Here is a 16,637-nt window from a genome sequence, read left to right on the forward strand (position 1 = left end):
CAACCGGCCCTATACAGTATGGGGGTTTAATTTTTTATTGCTACATTCGTACACATATGAGGACAACTTAATATGTGATATAACAAAGTAAAAAGAGCAATGTTAAGAAATTTAACCTCATGAGCATTTTGAGTTGGTTTTTGGGTGGAATAAATGAAGTGAACGCAATTTTATTTGATTGACTGAATATTTCACTGTCTAGCTCTTCTTCTTAGCGTTACAAATGGATGCAGGAAGTTATAATACCCTGTACCACTGTGGCGGTGTAGAGTATAAAAAGCAAACTAGAGGGACAAATGTATTACATCTCATTCATTTAGCCATATTCCGAGAAGTTGGCATGGAATGACTAGTGGCATTTTCATTGGCTGGCAAAAAGCTGTGTTTCAGGTCTTCTATAATGTAAGATTCTGGAAGTTAAGTGTGCATGCGTAAGAGCTCTCAGAAACGCCAACTTACATTAGTATTTAATGTGGTGTGAGCTACCCTAAACAAATCCTTATATGAATTCCGAATAGCTTTAAGAGAGAGTAACCGACTAAAAGAGTATATCATTTGTTGTAACGAGTTGATCTAAGCTTTGACACTCTTCTTCTCGGTCTCTTTCATCGGTCAGCGGCCAAGCGAATAAGTTGTAATAAAATAAGTAGTGTTTCATTTAAAACTTAACCCAACCCTCAAGGTTAACAGTACATCGTGGTAGCGGTAAAGCTAAAAAACTAGTTAAAGTCAACAAAGTGAAAGATGCCAGGTGAAAGTCAAGCTCGAAAAATTGACATTTCGTTGCGAATATTGCTCCTCCAGAATCTTTTGATGTTTCATGCCCAGAAGATTGGGTCAAGTGGCGCAAGAGATTCGAGCGGTACATAAATGTATCAAGACAGATGGCCAAACCAGCAGCAGAGCAAATTTATTTGCTGTTTAATGTGTTGGAAGAGAAGAGTGAGAAAATTTTCCTGCAATTGGGATCAACACCAACAACACACCTTACGGCCCTCAACAACTTAGGCAAATACTTCAACCCCAAGAAAAATGTTGAATTTGAGAACTTTAAATTCAACTCCCGTATGCAAGGACAGGGCGAATCCGTCGATAGTTTTATTTGATTTTTTTGAGGTTAGGATTTTCATGCATTAGTATTTGACAGATCACGTGGGATTTCAGACATGGTGTCAAAGAGAAAGATGCTCAGTATGCTTTGACATTTCATCATGAATAGACTTACTAACGAGCAACGCTTGCAAATCATTGAATTTTATTACCAAAATCAGTGTTCGGTTCGAAATGTGTTCATTCACCGTAACGTTGCGTCCAACAGCATCTTTGAAAAAATACGGTCCAATGATTCCACCAGCGTACAAACCACACCAAACAGTGCATTTTTCGGGATGCATGGGCAGTTCTTGAACGGCTTCTGGTTGCTCTTCACTCCAAATGCGGCAATTTTGCTTATTTACGTAGCCATTCAACCAGAAATGAGCCTCATCGCTGAACATAATTTGTCGATTCACTGAAAATGATTTCACTGAAAATGATTCACTGAAAATGATTTGCAAGCGTTGCTCGTTAGTAAGTCTATTCATGATGAAATGTCAAAGCATACTGAGCATCTTTCTCTTTGACACCATGTCTGAAATCCCACGTGATCTGTCAAATACTAATGCATGAAAATCCTAACCTCAAAAAAATCACCCTTTTTTGCATAGGCAGAAAGTTGTGATTACGGAGCCTTGAAAAAAAATCTAAACCGGGATCGCATAGTGGTTGGCATTTGAAACAAAAAAGTTTGTGAACAAATGTAGGTGAAGCCAGACCTAACCTGAAAAATAGCAACAGACACAGCCCGGCAAACTGAGATCCAGATAAGGCAGATGAAGATCACAAATGGTGATAAACATGTTATGAACGTCCAAAGGGGAACAAGTGGCAGCAAGAAGACTAAAGGCAGGAAGATCAACGCTAAAGGTACTGGATGTGGTAAATGCTACTCTAGTATATGTGTTGTAAAGGCTACTTTAGTATATTGGGTTGCCCAAAAAGTAATTGCGGATTTTTTAAAAGAAAGTAATGCATTTAGAATGAACTTTAATCAAATATACTTTTTTTACACTTTTTTTCTAAAGCAAGCTAAAAGTAACAGCTGATAACTGACAGAAGAAAGAAAGCAATTACAGAGTCACAAGCTGTGAAAAAATTTGTCAACGCCGACTATATGACAAATCCGCAATTACTTTTTGGGCAATATATATATATATATATATATATATATATATATATATATCGATTTTAGGATGAACTGCTATAGTACAATTGGGAATTTTACAGCCCGAAATTTGAAAATTTTATATTAAAGAAAGTAAAAACACGTGCTTGAAAATGGTTAAAAAATATCCTGTTATTCCGCGAAATCGGAGCGTTTGAAGGCGAAATCCAAATAAAATTAGAAAAAAATACCGTTTCTTTGTTCAATCAGTTCCCAGAAGAGTACACATACCATTGTTGCCGAAATTGAAGAGGGAGCTATATCGATTGCTTAGTTTAGACATCGTTGAGCGTATGGATGAGGTGACAGACTGGGTAAGTCCAATTGTGGCAATCCCAAAGACAAACGGACTATGACAAAGGAAGCCCAGAGGACTGCCGTCAATAAACTATACGGCGTATTAATATTTTAATGGCTAATGTTGATTTTGTTTCGAACAAAATAAAAGAAAAGGCATTTTTAGAAACCAAAAGAGATTGACAGAGATACCAACACTGGCCTTTTACGGCCCATCGAAAAGAATAATTATCAGCTCAGATGCGTCTGAGCATGTCTATTCCAGGAAGATAGTTAGAATAATAGACAGGTCTTCTTACATATTTCTAGGACTATGACACAAACAAAAAAATATTATGCTCGAATTGAACACGCGAGGCATTAGGAATAACATGGGCTGCAGAGAAATTAGCTGAGTATATAATAGGAATTCATTTTATTTTCGAAAGGGACCATAAGCCGTTAGTTTAGATATTACAGTCGAAAAATCTCTACTCATTATCACCAAGACTACAAAGCTTTAGAATGTGGATTATGCGATATGACTACTCAGTGAAATATGTGCCGGGGAAAGACCTGAAAGTGGCTGATGCATTATTTCGTAGTTCAGGACCATGTACAGAAAATGAATATCAGGGGTTAGAAATACAGAGCGAAGCTTTTTTTCGATTCGTAGTTCATAACGTCATTAATGCCCGGCAGAACGATCTGGTTTGCAATCTTCAGATGGTTGGCCTAGTCGTGATAAATTGCCCGAGTTTTTGTTACCCTTTTACTAACACCGGCATCATATTTCTTTTTTAGAGAATTTATTGTTGAAAAACACACGAGTGGTTATACCGCCAGATTTACAAAAGGATGTTATTGAATGAATTGAATTGACTGAGACATCAGTTTGGTGGTTAGGTTGGAGGTTGGAGGAAACCGTACGCAACTGCATGAAATGTATAGAAGAAAGAAATAATCAACGCGAAACTTTGCAACTGGAGGAACTTCCAACCCGATCAATGGAAAAGAATAGGTTCGATCTTTTCAGATGTGTTAAATGGTTTATTATAATTATTCGCGATATTTTGAATTTTTCCATCTTTCATCATTTTGACAATGGTCCACAAGTTCAATCAATGTTTAAATAGAATATCATTACAAACATATTACGAGTAGTCCTTATCACAGCCACCCAAGTGGAGCCCCTGATGCAGCAGTTAAAACTGCAAAACAGTTAATTAAGAAATCCGATGATATCTATAAGTCTTTTAAATTATAGAACATCTTTAGCGAATGGATATTCTCCTGCGGAATTGATGATGGGTCGAAAATTTAAATCAATGGTACCAATGAAAAGGAGAGAAAATTAAAAAGTAATCAGGTTAAAAACTATAATAAACGATTCAAAGCCAAGGATCTGCCATAGCTAAATAAAGGGGATAGGGTGTGGATAGTAGATTTGAAAATATACGGTAGCATTCTTAAAAAGATAGATGAGCCACGATCCTAGATACGATTAAACCCGATAGGAGAGAATTTAGAAGAAATAGGAAACATTTGATATACGTCAAAATTTTAAAAAGCAAAGCATTTTCATGATTCCCAAGAACTCTACAATCAAATGAGGATTATGTAAAAGAGGAAAAAATTATTGATAATTTTAATCAAGATCAAAATTGTAATCAAGATATTGCAAATAACACTACTAAAGATCCACCTTCTGTGCAAAATGATGAAGTCAGAAAAGTTGGTTCTTCAGTACGTCCATCTAGACAACGAAAGACGCCTGTATGGATGCATGATTATGTACGTATATAAGATTTGTTATACTAAGTTGATGTATATAATTTTGGCAAGTCTGAATTAAAAATTTACATGAATAAGTTTTAATAAAATAAGTAAATGGCATTTGAATGAATTGGTGTTTCATTTAAAACTTAACCTAACCCTAAAAGTTAATAGTACATTTAAGAAAATGGCAACTGTTTTCCGCCGCTTGGAAAAGGCGGAAATTTACTGAATAAGTTGTAATAAAATAAGTAAACGATATTTGAATGTATTGGTGTTTCATTTAAAACTTAATCTAATCCTCAAAGTTTATAGCACATTTAAGAAACTGGCAACTGTTTTCTGCCGCTTAGAACAGACGGACGGCAAACCGGAAAGACCAGGGGCTTCTTTAAATTGTCTTAGGACTTGACGACGATCTACAATATATATACTTTGTAGGGTCGGAAATTAATGGATTTCAATGCATTGCAAACGGAATGGCAGAATGAATATACACCCTGGCCTATTGTGGTGGGTATAAAAATAAATAATACAAATATATTTTTGTAAAATTCTTTTAGTGGCCCAAAACGGTGGCGCTATTAATAACAATTAATACGCATTAAATTCGGCCTAGCCGAAATTTGGCGTTCGAATAGATTACGGTTGATTCAAGTGAACGATATTTTTGTGTAGAGCACGAACCTTGACATTCAAATTAGTGCTCAAGGCCCAGGAGGGGTGTGGCGGCGCATAACGCTTTTATAGACGCCTCCACCAAACGGATATATGAAAGACTTAAGGTAGTGGATTACTAATCTTCTAGTCAAATGTCTCAGGGGCCACCACACTCCAAATCACTCGATCAATCATACTGACCCATCAGGGCACTGTGTGCTGATGTGCTATACAATTTTTTATGCAAGTATGGGAAGGGACATAAATACCAACCTGATAGCGAATAATCATTATGACGACTCTCAGAGTCCCTTATTAAAAACGCTCCATGCTCGTTTTCTGGCAGTAATAGTTTCTTTTCAGCCTCAATGCGTTTGATTTTGCGGAAGTACCATCTGTAATTAAAAAAGATAAATATAAGATTGTGACCATTAGTAAAAATTCTCAAAAATTCTTGGATTTAAAAATGTGATTTTTAGTGAATAAACGTTCAGAGAGAATATCGAATGACATCATACTCTCATATTAAGCACACATCCATGTTCAGGTGTTACATATACAGATAAATATTAATAGAGTTTTATTTGCTAAGTGGAATATTCCCTAGCTCGCATATTTGGCTGTGAACATTCCCTTCTCACATATCAATGAGTGCTGTTCAAGTCCAAACGATGTGACGCAGCGCGACACCGCTTTGGGGAGAGATTTTTGCATGGCGTAGTACCTCACAAATGTCCCCAGAATTATTTGAAAGAATTTTTTTTCTGACTTTCTCGCCAGTATTCGAACTCAGGCGTTCGACGTTATACAGTTTTTGTTTAATGAAAAAGTTAAAGCACACATGACTGCTGTTTCAGCAAACAAAGTGCTGCTGTTTTAGAAAACATTTCATATTGATATTCCAGCAAATAAAATCTGCTGTTTTAAATAAAAAATCTCCTAAAATATTAAAAAAATATTATTTTTTCTAACAAACCCCTACATAATTTAAGCAGTAGCCATTTTCAGCGAAAACCCGACTTTTCGGAAGTCAACCTTCTGTACTGAAATTGCAGAACTACTGCTGCAATAGCAAACCTACTGCTGTAATAGCAACAAAATTAACTACTAACAGTCAGCAGACTGTATTAGCTATTTTTAGCTAATTTTTTTTATGAGTGTAAGCGGTCTGCTTACCTCTGCGCCACTGTGGATTTCCTAGCGTATGATGTGTAAATAAAACACACTTAAGTTAAAATAAGTAAAAGCGTGCTAAGTTCGGCGGGCCGAATCTTATTTACCCTCCACCATGGATTGCATTTGTTAGGTTCTTTGCTCAAACAAAGGATAATGGATAAAAATTGCTATGCCTTTGGAGCCATATCAAGTTATACATCGATTAGGACCATACTTGATTAGGATGTTTGAGACCATAGTAGAAGTCGTTGTGCAATTTCAGTCAAATCGGACAAAAATTGCGCCCTATAGGATCTCAAGAAATAATATCGGCAGATCGGTTTATATGAAAGCTATATCATATCATCGACCGATTCAGACCATATTTGGCGCGCACGTTGAAATTTGTACAACATTTCAAATCGGATAAGAATTGCACCCTCCATAGGCTCAAAAAGTATAATAAGGAGCATTACCAGTTTATGAACCGATTTGGACCAAACTTGGCACAATTGTTGTTGTTTAGCCAAATCAGATAATAATTGGGTCATAACAAAACCCCTCAAACAAAATTTAAGCCAAATTGCCCCGTCTAGAGGCTCAAGAAGTCAAGATTCAAGATCGGTTTATATGGCAGCTATAACAAAATATGGATCGATATGACCTATTTACAATTCCAATCGATCTGCATTGATAAAAATTTCAAACGTCCAGCTTTACTCCTTTGGAAGTTAGCGTGCTTTCCACAGACAGACAGACGGACGGACATAGCTAGAACGAGTTACAATGTCATGTCGATCATGAATATATATACTTTATGGGATCTTAGACCAATATTTCAATGTGTTTCAAATTGACGAAGGTTGACTTACGAATTACCCAGGTGAGATAACTATCTGTTATTTAACAACAAATTATTTCAAATATTTGCAAATTTTTTTATGAAGGGTTACTAATCAAGGATAAAGGATTTTTGAATATTAAATAAATGCGATGCACTCTTATTTTATTAACGTTTTCATTCTGTTTGAATAATGACAAAGGAAATTTATATTAAGGACGGGCCAAAGTCGACCTTTTCATACCCTACACCACATTGATTAAGCAGACTTAGTTGTCGGAAGTGAAATTTGCTTATATTTGAAATGTAGATTATCGAACAAAAGCCGTACATATTGTAGAAACCAAAGAGGGAACCGTTGTGCAAAAATTTGAGAAGATTGAATGATAAATACGCTTGCAAATGCCCTAAATTGAAAATTCTGCGGTACATACCGTGGCACAGATATGTTTACATACCTTTTCATACATAGCTGTTACGTACACTGACAGCTGCGTAGTTAGGAAAATATTTTACCATTTTTTGTTTGTTTTTCTTTCGAGGCGAGCTGGATGATCGGAGATGCAAATGGAAAAGGAAAGCCAAATATAGCAACACACACCAATCACTATGGGACGCGTTTCGTCTTTGGTTAGAAGACTTTTCAACCATATTAGGTGTGATGGCTGTGTAGTACGAGAGAAGTGTAATTTGTTACAAATAGAATGTCTGTCATTACACAAAAAATATATGCATTGGAAAAAGTACAGCTAATAAGCAGGGTTGTCGAGCTTGGTTAATGTGGTAATTGTATCATAGATGCGTTTTCGCTATTAATACGATTCAAATACAACATACCAACGCACGGCCCTTGAAGCCATCACACCTAATATGGTTGAAAAGTCTTCTAACCAAAGACGAAATCTCCGATCATCCAGCTCGTCTCGAAAGAGAAACAAACAAAAATTGTAAAATTTAATCATCTCGCCCAAACAGGCAAAAAAATTGAAAAATTAAAAATATTGTACCCTAAAAGTTTTAACTAATTTTAATTCTGGGAGCTATATCTAAGTCTAAGAAATATAGAAAGCCTAAGAGAATCTGTTGTGCCAAATTTTGTACTTATCTTTTAACAAATGACCATTTTATTCCAACTTTAATAGGATTCGTCTTGACACCAAAAATTTTGAATTTTCTTGGTCGTCTTCACATTTCATGTCGATTCGTCCGTGTATGAAAATCACGATAGCGATAAAGATATTCACTTAAAATTTTCTACAGGTACTACTTATTCATGTAGCTCTTTGGGGATTGCAAATAGGCCAAACCGGTTTAGATATGTAGGTAGATCCACACACTATCCTTCGTTTTAACAAATCCTTCCATTTGACTTCTTGAATCCTCAATTTTTACGCGATTGACCTGAAATTTGATATGTGAAGTAACAATACACCGCCAAAAAATTATGCCCAGGTAGGTCCATAAATAGATATAGCACCAATATAATATCATCCCTTGAGTCTCTAGATGCCTCAATCAATATCAATAGTTTGAGCCCCATACTAATTGATTCTCCGATATGACTTCTAGAGTCAAACTCGGTTCAAAGTGTAAATTTTTAGCAAAATCCATGGTGGTGTTCCCTGCACATTACAGGACTCGCATAGTTTGGCTAAATTTTTATCTACATTGATTGATATGCGTAGAGTTCGAGTGAAGTACGCAGTACCCACACAATATCGTAACTTAAGTACCATATAATCATATATTGCTGCAATTAAGACTAAGGAAAAAATAACTACTTTTTCGAAAGTCATTGTTTCTATGCCATAGGATTTACAACTTTTGTTTATCATGAATTGTGCTGGATCATTAGCGGGATTCCGCTAATTAGAGATATTACATTTGAAAATATATTATTAAAGTCAATTAATATAAATCAACTCTGGCGAAATATTTCCATCGGTTAATTGTGGAATTTTTGCACATGTGAAAATTGCAATGTTATAAATTGCTATAAATCACTTCGTGTCACTAATTGCTTGAATTAGATTCTCGTATTATTGTCATCTCACTAAATATTTTCAAGTTTCCTTCCTACAGCGAAATCAAGAAATTATAAATGTTATTACATAGATTTTACATCTATGTGATTGCATCAAATGGCAAATATAAATATATTTCTTTTCTTTTGCAATTTGCATTTGTATGCAAAAAATTAATTGCAAACTTTACAAAAATGCTGCAATCTAATGCGTTTGAAACAAACATGTTCGATGGGACAAGTGACGAGGTATAAATAGTTAGAGAACTATTGAATTCTCGCATTTAGTTGACTGATTAATCTTATGTCAAATGTAATAAACCTCTTATTATAAATGTCTTACGAACTAATTTGCAATTTTGTTTGCTACTATTTACACATTAGTCACTTTTAATATATGTATTCTTGCTGTAGCTGAGACCAATAGCTGCAGCAAGATGCGAAAGCGTCGAATTTTACAGTACATTAAAGTTGAATTTTTACGTATATAATGCGCAGCATCTTAAATTTTAATGAAATTCTAGAAAACTCCTTCTACCTGCAAGGGAAAAAGAAAAAATTATCAAGGTAGGTTTAAGCTCCAATAAAACAGTACAGCTAAACTTCGTCTTAAGGGTGGCCTATCTTTCTAGTCATGTTTCTTAGCGCTCTCTCGTCATGTTTACATGATTCTTACGTTTCCGCTACCCTTTGCAAATACCGCGTGAGACCATTCCTGCAGAAGTTAGTCCACGAGGTTTTCTGTGCTTCTGAACGTGTTTGCAAATCCAATTAATTTTAGGATTTCGCCGTATAGTGTTGGGGTGAGTAACAACCAAAATCACCACGAAATACTTATAGGAAGCAAATTGTGCCACCCAATAAGAGTTCAAAACTCGAAGTCCACCAAGTCTTTGTGCCACGGTAGTGCTTTAACTCATTGACACCCTGACTCTAAGGTTTGTCGTAAGTACATTCTTAAGGTACTGAACGTTTCCGACCGCTGTGGCGAATACGAATTCTATATATCACAAAACCTTGTTTTGCACGGCATCCCAATCGTCATGATTTGTTGGGACAAGTTGATCGGGGAGAACGATGTAGTTTTGTCAATTGCCGATACTGTCAAACTCGAATGTGCAGCAAGTAGCGCATTACATCACTCTGCTTCTTTCTACAGAGTTCTTGCATGTAGGAGTAAACTGCCATTTTAAAAGGTCTTTTAAAATGGTTGTTTACTGCTACATGCGAGATTATTATAAGAAAGATCTTGCGATTGCTTTTTGAACTATTTGACTCATTATCATAGAAAAAAAACACACACACACGCACAATACAACGATAAAAAGGGCTTTATCCTTAAGCGAAAAAAAAACAAAAACGCCATGTTTAAAAGCCTCTAGTTTTCATCTATACAGTTATCTATCGATTAGTAAAATGTGTATATGTCAGTTTATTTAATATATTTGTAGGCATATGTGCCAAATTCGAATCCGATCAGATAACACACTCAGAGAAACTTGTTGGCAAAAAGGGCAACAAATTTTGCTGTCACAACACAAGGTTAGGTTAGGTTGAATTGGTAAGTTTATTTGGGGACCAGTTTGGTCCATCGCGATACGCTAGAAAGAAAGAGAAGATGTGTGACCTCGAACCATATCCAGAGGTTTTACTCGAATAAAAGCAACAGAATATATGGAGAACCAGAGCGGGATGTGAAACGGCTATCCCTCATGCAAGCACGTATTTGCCTTCGCAGGATCTTGTAACACCAAATTTTCTGTGGTTTTCAGATGGTAAAATGACGATTGTAGCCTCAAAACTAAAAAAAAAACTTTGAATCTTGTACATACAATACAAAATATCTACTAAAATCGACCATCAGAAAAAAATTTCAGCGGTGGCCTATGCCTTGTAAAAACTTCTCTCCAAAGAGGTGTCACACTGCGGCACATCATTCGGACTCGGCTATACAAAGTAGGCCCTTATTATTGAGCTTAAACTTGAATCGGACTGCACTCACTGATATGTGAGAAGTTTGCCCCTGTTCCGTAGTGGAATGTTCGTGGGAAAAACTTACTTGCATTCTACTAAAATCATATTTACGATTCTAAATATATTTAATGCCTCAAATTGCCAGATATATAGGAAATGACATAACATTCATTTTTATGTTCATAAATTTAAAAATGTTTCCTGGTCAAACAAACAGCAGACGACAGTGTTTGCTGATGCCAGTAAGCTCGTTTTTCTGAGTGTAGATTCAAACTGGTATTTGATATAGATCCACATTCTGAACATTTCGGTACACTTGTCAATGTGTATTTTTTTTCTTTCAAGTTGTCTGTATATGTCCTTCGCCACAGTTATGGTGTAAAGTAGAAGTACATTTACAAATAACTACATGTATGTAATACACCCAGAGAAATTAGTCTGTTGATATTAATAAACACTGTCTGTTGATATTAACAAACACTGTCTGTTGATATTGAATTCAAAATTTTAAACTTTTGAATGAATCCATTCAAAATAATTGAAATTCTAAATAACAATGGAGGCATGGGCTTTATGTTAATAAAAAAAAGGTTTGCCAATTTTATGGCTGCTACTATTATGGTTTTTCACAGTTGAAAACACATGTTTTTCGCCATTACTTTTTTGAAACACTACAAAAATCTCAATGATAACATAGAACTTTTATTATTTTTCAAAATCGAAAATGGTCACAATTCACCTGTTACTGTGAAATTTGTTAGGATACCTTTTTTAATTGACAATCGTGGTTGCTACATGTTGCAGCAACTTATATATCCGCGGTGACAGTGGTTCGTAAAATCAGAGCTAAATCCTTAACTGTATAATCCTTTCTTTGTGAATATCTCAGTTCTATAGCGATAGTTTCGGCCAATCAGCTTCAGTAGTTTGATAAATTTTTCTTTTGCGTTCATAATCTGCTCAGAAACTACAACAAATTATTGTTAAAAAAAAAATTACTAATTTATACGAAGAGCCTTCTACATTCTGTGTATATGATGTCACAAATTCTCCTTTAGTAAAATCGATCAAAAACTCGTTTTTGATGAAACAGATATTGTCCGGCTGCAGACCATAGGGTAACCTGTTTCTATGTCAAATAGATAGCAAAAACTCTTGTTTTTTAAAGTTAGGAAGAAAAATGTGTTTTTGCTTTGTAATGGCATTGGACTGGTTTCCTAGAACGCGATTTCGTTTGGAACCACCCAAACTTGTCGGTAGGATTTTTCAAAAAGTTATGTTTTCTAGCTTGAAACTATGCTCTTAAGAGTGTTTTCATTTGTAGCGCAGCAAAAAGAAAATTACTCCACTTCATACCACCAAAGAAGATATTCGGTAAAAATTGCATCCAACTATTGTCGTATATATGCTTATAATTTGCTTCATGTCTTTATGAGTTCTAAAGTTTTCCTAATTTATTGGAGATAAAATAAGAAAAGTTGCTATAACTTAATATCAGATATACGAAGAGATGTTTACGTTATAACAGTTGTAAACTCTTTTCCTTCTTCGTCAGTTTTATTTGATTTATTTTCGTCAACTAATATATAATTTATGTCCTCTTCAAAAATGATAATTTTCAAAAAGAAACTTATTTTCAAATGTTTCCAAAAAGCAAAATGTCTGGAAAGATTTTCCATTCAATATTGTCTTGTATTGTGGCGGCAACCGTAAGTGTAATATAAAACTTGCTCTCATAGAAAAAAGTCGGCTGACTTATAGGATTTAACAAAAATCTTCATTATTTTGTACATTATATCCCTTATATTGGGTTGACCAAAAAGTAATTGCGGATTTTTCATATAGTCGGCGTTGACAAATTTTTTCACAGCTTGTGACTCTGTAATTGCATTCTTTCTTCTGTCAGTTATTAGCTGTTACTTTTAGCTTGCTTTAGAAAAAAAAGTGTAAAAAAAGTATATTTGATTAAAGTTTATTCTAAGTTTTATTAAAAATGCATTTACTTTCTTTTAAAAAATCCGCAATTACTTTTTGGGCAACCCAATAATTTGACCCGTCTAGTTTTATTTAAATTTTTCGTACATGACACTAAATGAATTCATTCGAAAAATCCTTTCGTTGTAAAAGTTTTTCTTGAAAAAAAATCAAAAATTCAAATAGTAAATTGAAAATTTTTCAAACTATTTCACTGTGTGCAAATCTAGGGTCAAAGCATATAGAACTAACAAATTTCTACTATGGACTTATATATTTCGACCCTTAAGCACTCCGTATCAATTGCTTTAAATACTGTATTGTGGATTATGGAATTCCAAGAAAAAAACGAAATGGTTTTATTTGAAATATTTTTTTTTTTAAATATACATTGATCAGTGTGATAATTAATTAAAATTATGTTTCCGATTCCTTTTCATTTTATTGCTGATGCAATCCAAATAATTTATAATTAAATATTACTAAATATTCTTTGGAAACCATACTAATTAATTAATGTTTTTTATACTAACAAGCAAAATGTTTTATATAAAGACATATTTTAAATAATATTTTTTGCTCCGTTCCCTATGGTCCATTTAGTTTTTTATACCTTTGAAGGTTCGACGTGTGATTGGTAAGGCTTATTTGTTGTCAAAACTTCTATACTGAAATTACGAGTTACGTTTATTATATGGAGTGAATCGATCTCAAAATATTTCACCTTACGTGGAACCAATTGTATGACATGCCTTTCAATAGACTAATAGACTTCCGATGCTTACTCTTTATATACATAATAATTTATCTTGCTGAGCCGAAATACATTTTCGACAAAATAACTTTGTCCCGGTCTTCGCGCTTAAATTGTATTAAACCATTCAGAACCAGATATTTAGTTTCATATAGACAATTCTTTATACACGCAGTTCGATTTTGGAATAATCTATTATGTAATCTTCCGGCTCGGGCTGCAGTTTTCTCAAATTTTTTTGAGAACACATTTTACTACGTCCTTGACTCTTCTATATCCGTATTAATTGGTTCAGGTTCCGAAAAGCTTTATAAAAGTAACAGTTCCAAATTTTAGGCCGGGTAATAAATGCGGCTTTTATGGGCAGAATGCTTTAAATGGCAGCTATATCTACATATGTTCCGATCTGGATCATACTACCTACTGTTTCAAATTTCACCCAAATCAAATGATGAATGCGCCGTTTATGCCTAGATCGGCTGATCGATCTATATGGCACCTATATCTAAATATGGACCTAACGGAACCATATTTAAATTTAATAAGACCCAAAATCGGCAGATCGATTCATATGGTAGATATATCTAAATATAGCCCGATCATGACCACATAGGGGACAGACGTCGGCAGTGTTGGTACAACTCATTCTTCCAAATTTCAGCGAAATCGGATACAAAATGCGGTTTTTATGGGCTTAAGACTGAATATTCCGGCTATCCTATCCTATATATACAGGAAAGTTGGCAACAAGTGTAATCAATTCGAATTACCACATTTTTTTTTTTTTGATTAAAAAATGTTTTAATTATTCTGTAGTCATTCACACCCTTTTGCCTCGGCTATTGCTCTGAGTGGGTCAAAAACGAATGTTATTTGCCGATATTTTGGGGCATTTCCGGCCGTATAATGGCTTTCTTCAGTCATGCATACTTGCTTAACCCACAAAATTTTTGTTTCCAAAGATGTAGAAATCGGCATTTGGATTTACTCGAAAACTGCACTAAATGTTGTGATTTTAACACGTAGGGATGCCACCGAAAACAGCAACGTTTTTTCCACATCATTCTCAGCGAAGTTTATTCCCTTTTTTTATTAGTTGTTGTGTAGGTTCAATATTCATTGTTTTTAAATGGGTTTACAAAATGGTATGTAAAGATCTTGGAAACTAGTCGGCATAGAAAAATTGACCATAGAAACTATAAGAGGAAAACCGAACAATAATTCTACAAGAGTATGGTAAAACCCCTTTGAACCCACATAACTGAAATAGTCAAAAACTGTGTATGGAACGCACAGCACTCAATCAAGGATATGTCGCCTAGAAACTACAAGAAATGCGGTTAATTCCTAAAATGTAGGAATAAAACAAACTTTGTCACTTTTGAAGTACATAAAATGCTCCTTTTTCAGATTAACATCCAATTTATTTTTCGGGGATAGTCGCCCTCTAAAATGGCACAAATAGAAAAGTCCCTCGAATTGGCATCTGGTGAATTGGATAGCCACTATGAGGACAAAATGAAGTTAGGAACTTGATTTTTTCCTCTTCTTGGGTAGCACGTTATGTATGTGACAGTGGCGAGTCTTGGTGGTACGTCCACGGTCTACGGTCGAAATGTTTGCGCGCCAGTCACATTTACTTTGAAGCTAGGCTTGATGAAAACGATTGGTAAGTAGCCTACGGCGGTCACAGCTGCCCATACCATCACTTAAGATGCAAAATTACTTCGGGTGGCCGTTCGTAGGCTTGATTAAGTCTTTAGTTTGGAGGCCACCGTGGCGCAAAAGTTATCATGTCTACCCATGACGCTGAACGTCTGGTTTCGAACCATGTCGAGAACATCAGAAAAATGTTCAGCAGTGGTTAGTCCCTCGGTGCTATGCCATGTAAAACTTCTCCCTAAAGAGCTGTTGCGCTGCGGCACGCCGTTCGGACGCGGTTCCTTATCATTAAGCTTAAAACTTGAATCAGACAGCACTCGCTGATATGTGACAAGTTTGCCACTGTTCCTCAATGGAATGTTCATGGGCAAATTTGCATATACGCTTCTAATTAAAAGATAAGGTTTACTAAACAAGTTTTTGATTTATTTATCAAATTTGTGGGCGGCTACTGTCCCTTTATAAAAAGTTTGCTACTTTAGTGCGTCGTGCATGGCAACCTGTTTGCAATGCGAATGAAATTTTATTTTACCATTCAAATGAGATGTTGCCAACCTATGGAATGGGAAATTCAACCGTACCATATTTTCCCCTCAGATAGTTAGAGATCAGGAAGAACTCTATTAATTTTATTAGCATCTTCCCGGATTAAAGTGTCTAATTTGTGGTAATTTATCGTGTTTTGGATACTTTCTCGAGGAATCAGCTTGAATGTCGATGGTGATATAACGCACATGGAATCACCTGAAAAATAGTCATTATTTTGATTTAAAATTAAGTTTTCTGTCATGCAAAACACATCGTGTGTCTCGAGACGACTAATGGTAGCACAATATGCTTTAGCTGTAAAGGAGGAATTCTGTACTCATTCTGCCTTTTGTGTGTTATTGCTCTGAAGCTTTCCTTTAGGTTCTTATATCCTTGAAGTCTGCTCTCAATAATGGCATGTGCAACTATAACCTAATCTGCTTATTTTTCATTACAAAAGTGTGTGTTCGTTAATACACTCAAATTATTTAAGAGATTTTTGTTTTCAACAATTGCCGAAAGAGTTTTAAATTTAATGCTTGATCTAATTACAATGTGTGCAAATTTAAGTGGCGCCTTCTCATGGACTCAATACGAATTTTTTCAAAATGTCTGCTATAAAAATCGGACAATTAGACCGGCAACTACGGTATTAGCCTATTAGCCCTCAATTTGACGGAATTGACACCTGAACGAATTGTCGCGATATTGACAACAATTAAACAAAGTTTATTGACAACGCTGCATATAC

At 35.1% G+C, this 16,637-nt stretch overlaps 1 protein-coding gene across 6 annotated transcripts in view; it reads right to left on the minus strand.

Moving 5' to 3' along the window:
• The window catches only part of LOC106080671 (uncharacterized), a 176,469-nt gene that overhangs the window by 39,566 nt on the left and 120,266 nt on the right, over positions 1 to 16,637 (minus strand). For all 6 annotated transcript variants that reach the window (XM_059370605.1, XM_059370604.1, XM_059370607.1 and 3 more), the window contains exon 4: positions 5,249 to 5,370. In XM_059370605.1, coding sequence (XP_059226588.1) covers positions 5,249 to 5,370 — 122 coding nt within the window. The remainder of the gene's footprint in view (positions 1 to 5,248; positions 5,371 to 16,637) is intronic.

The sequence above is a fragment of the Stomoxys calcitrans genome, chromosome 5, assembly GCF_963082655.1.
Source record: "Stomoxys calcitrans chromosome 5, idStoCalc2.1, whole genome shotgun sequence".
NCBI lineage: Eukaryota > Metazoa > Arthropoda > Insecta > Diptera > Muscidae > Stomoxys > Stomoxys calcitrans.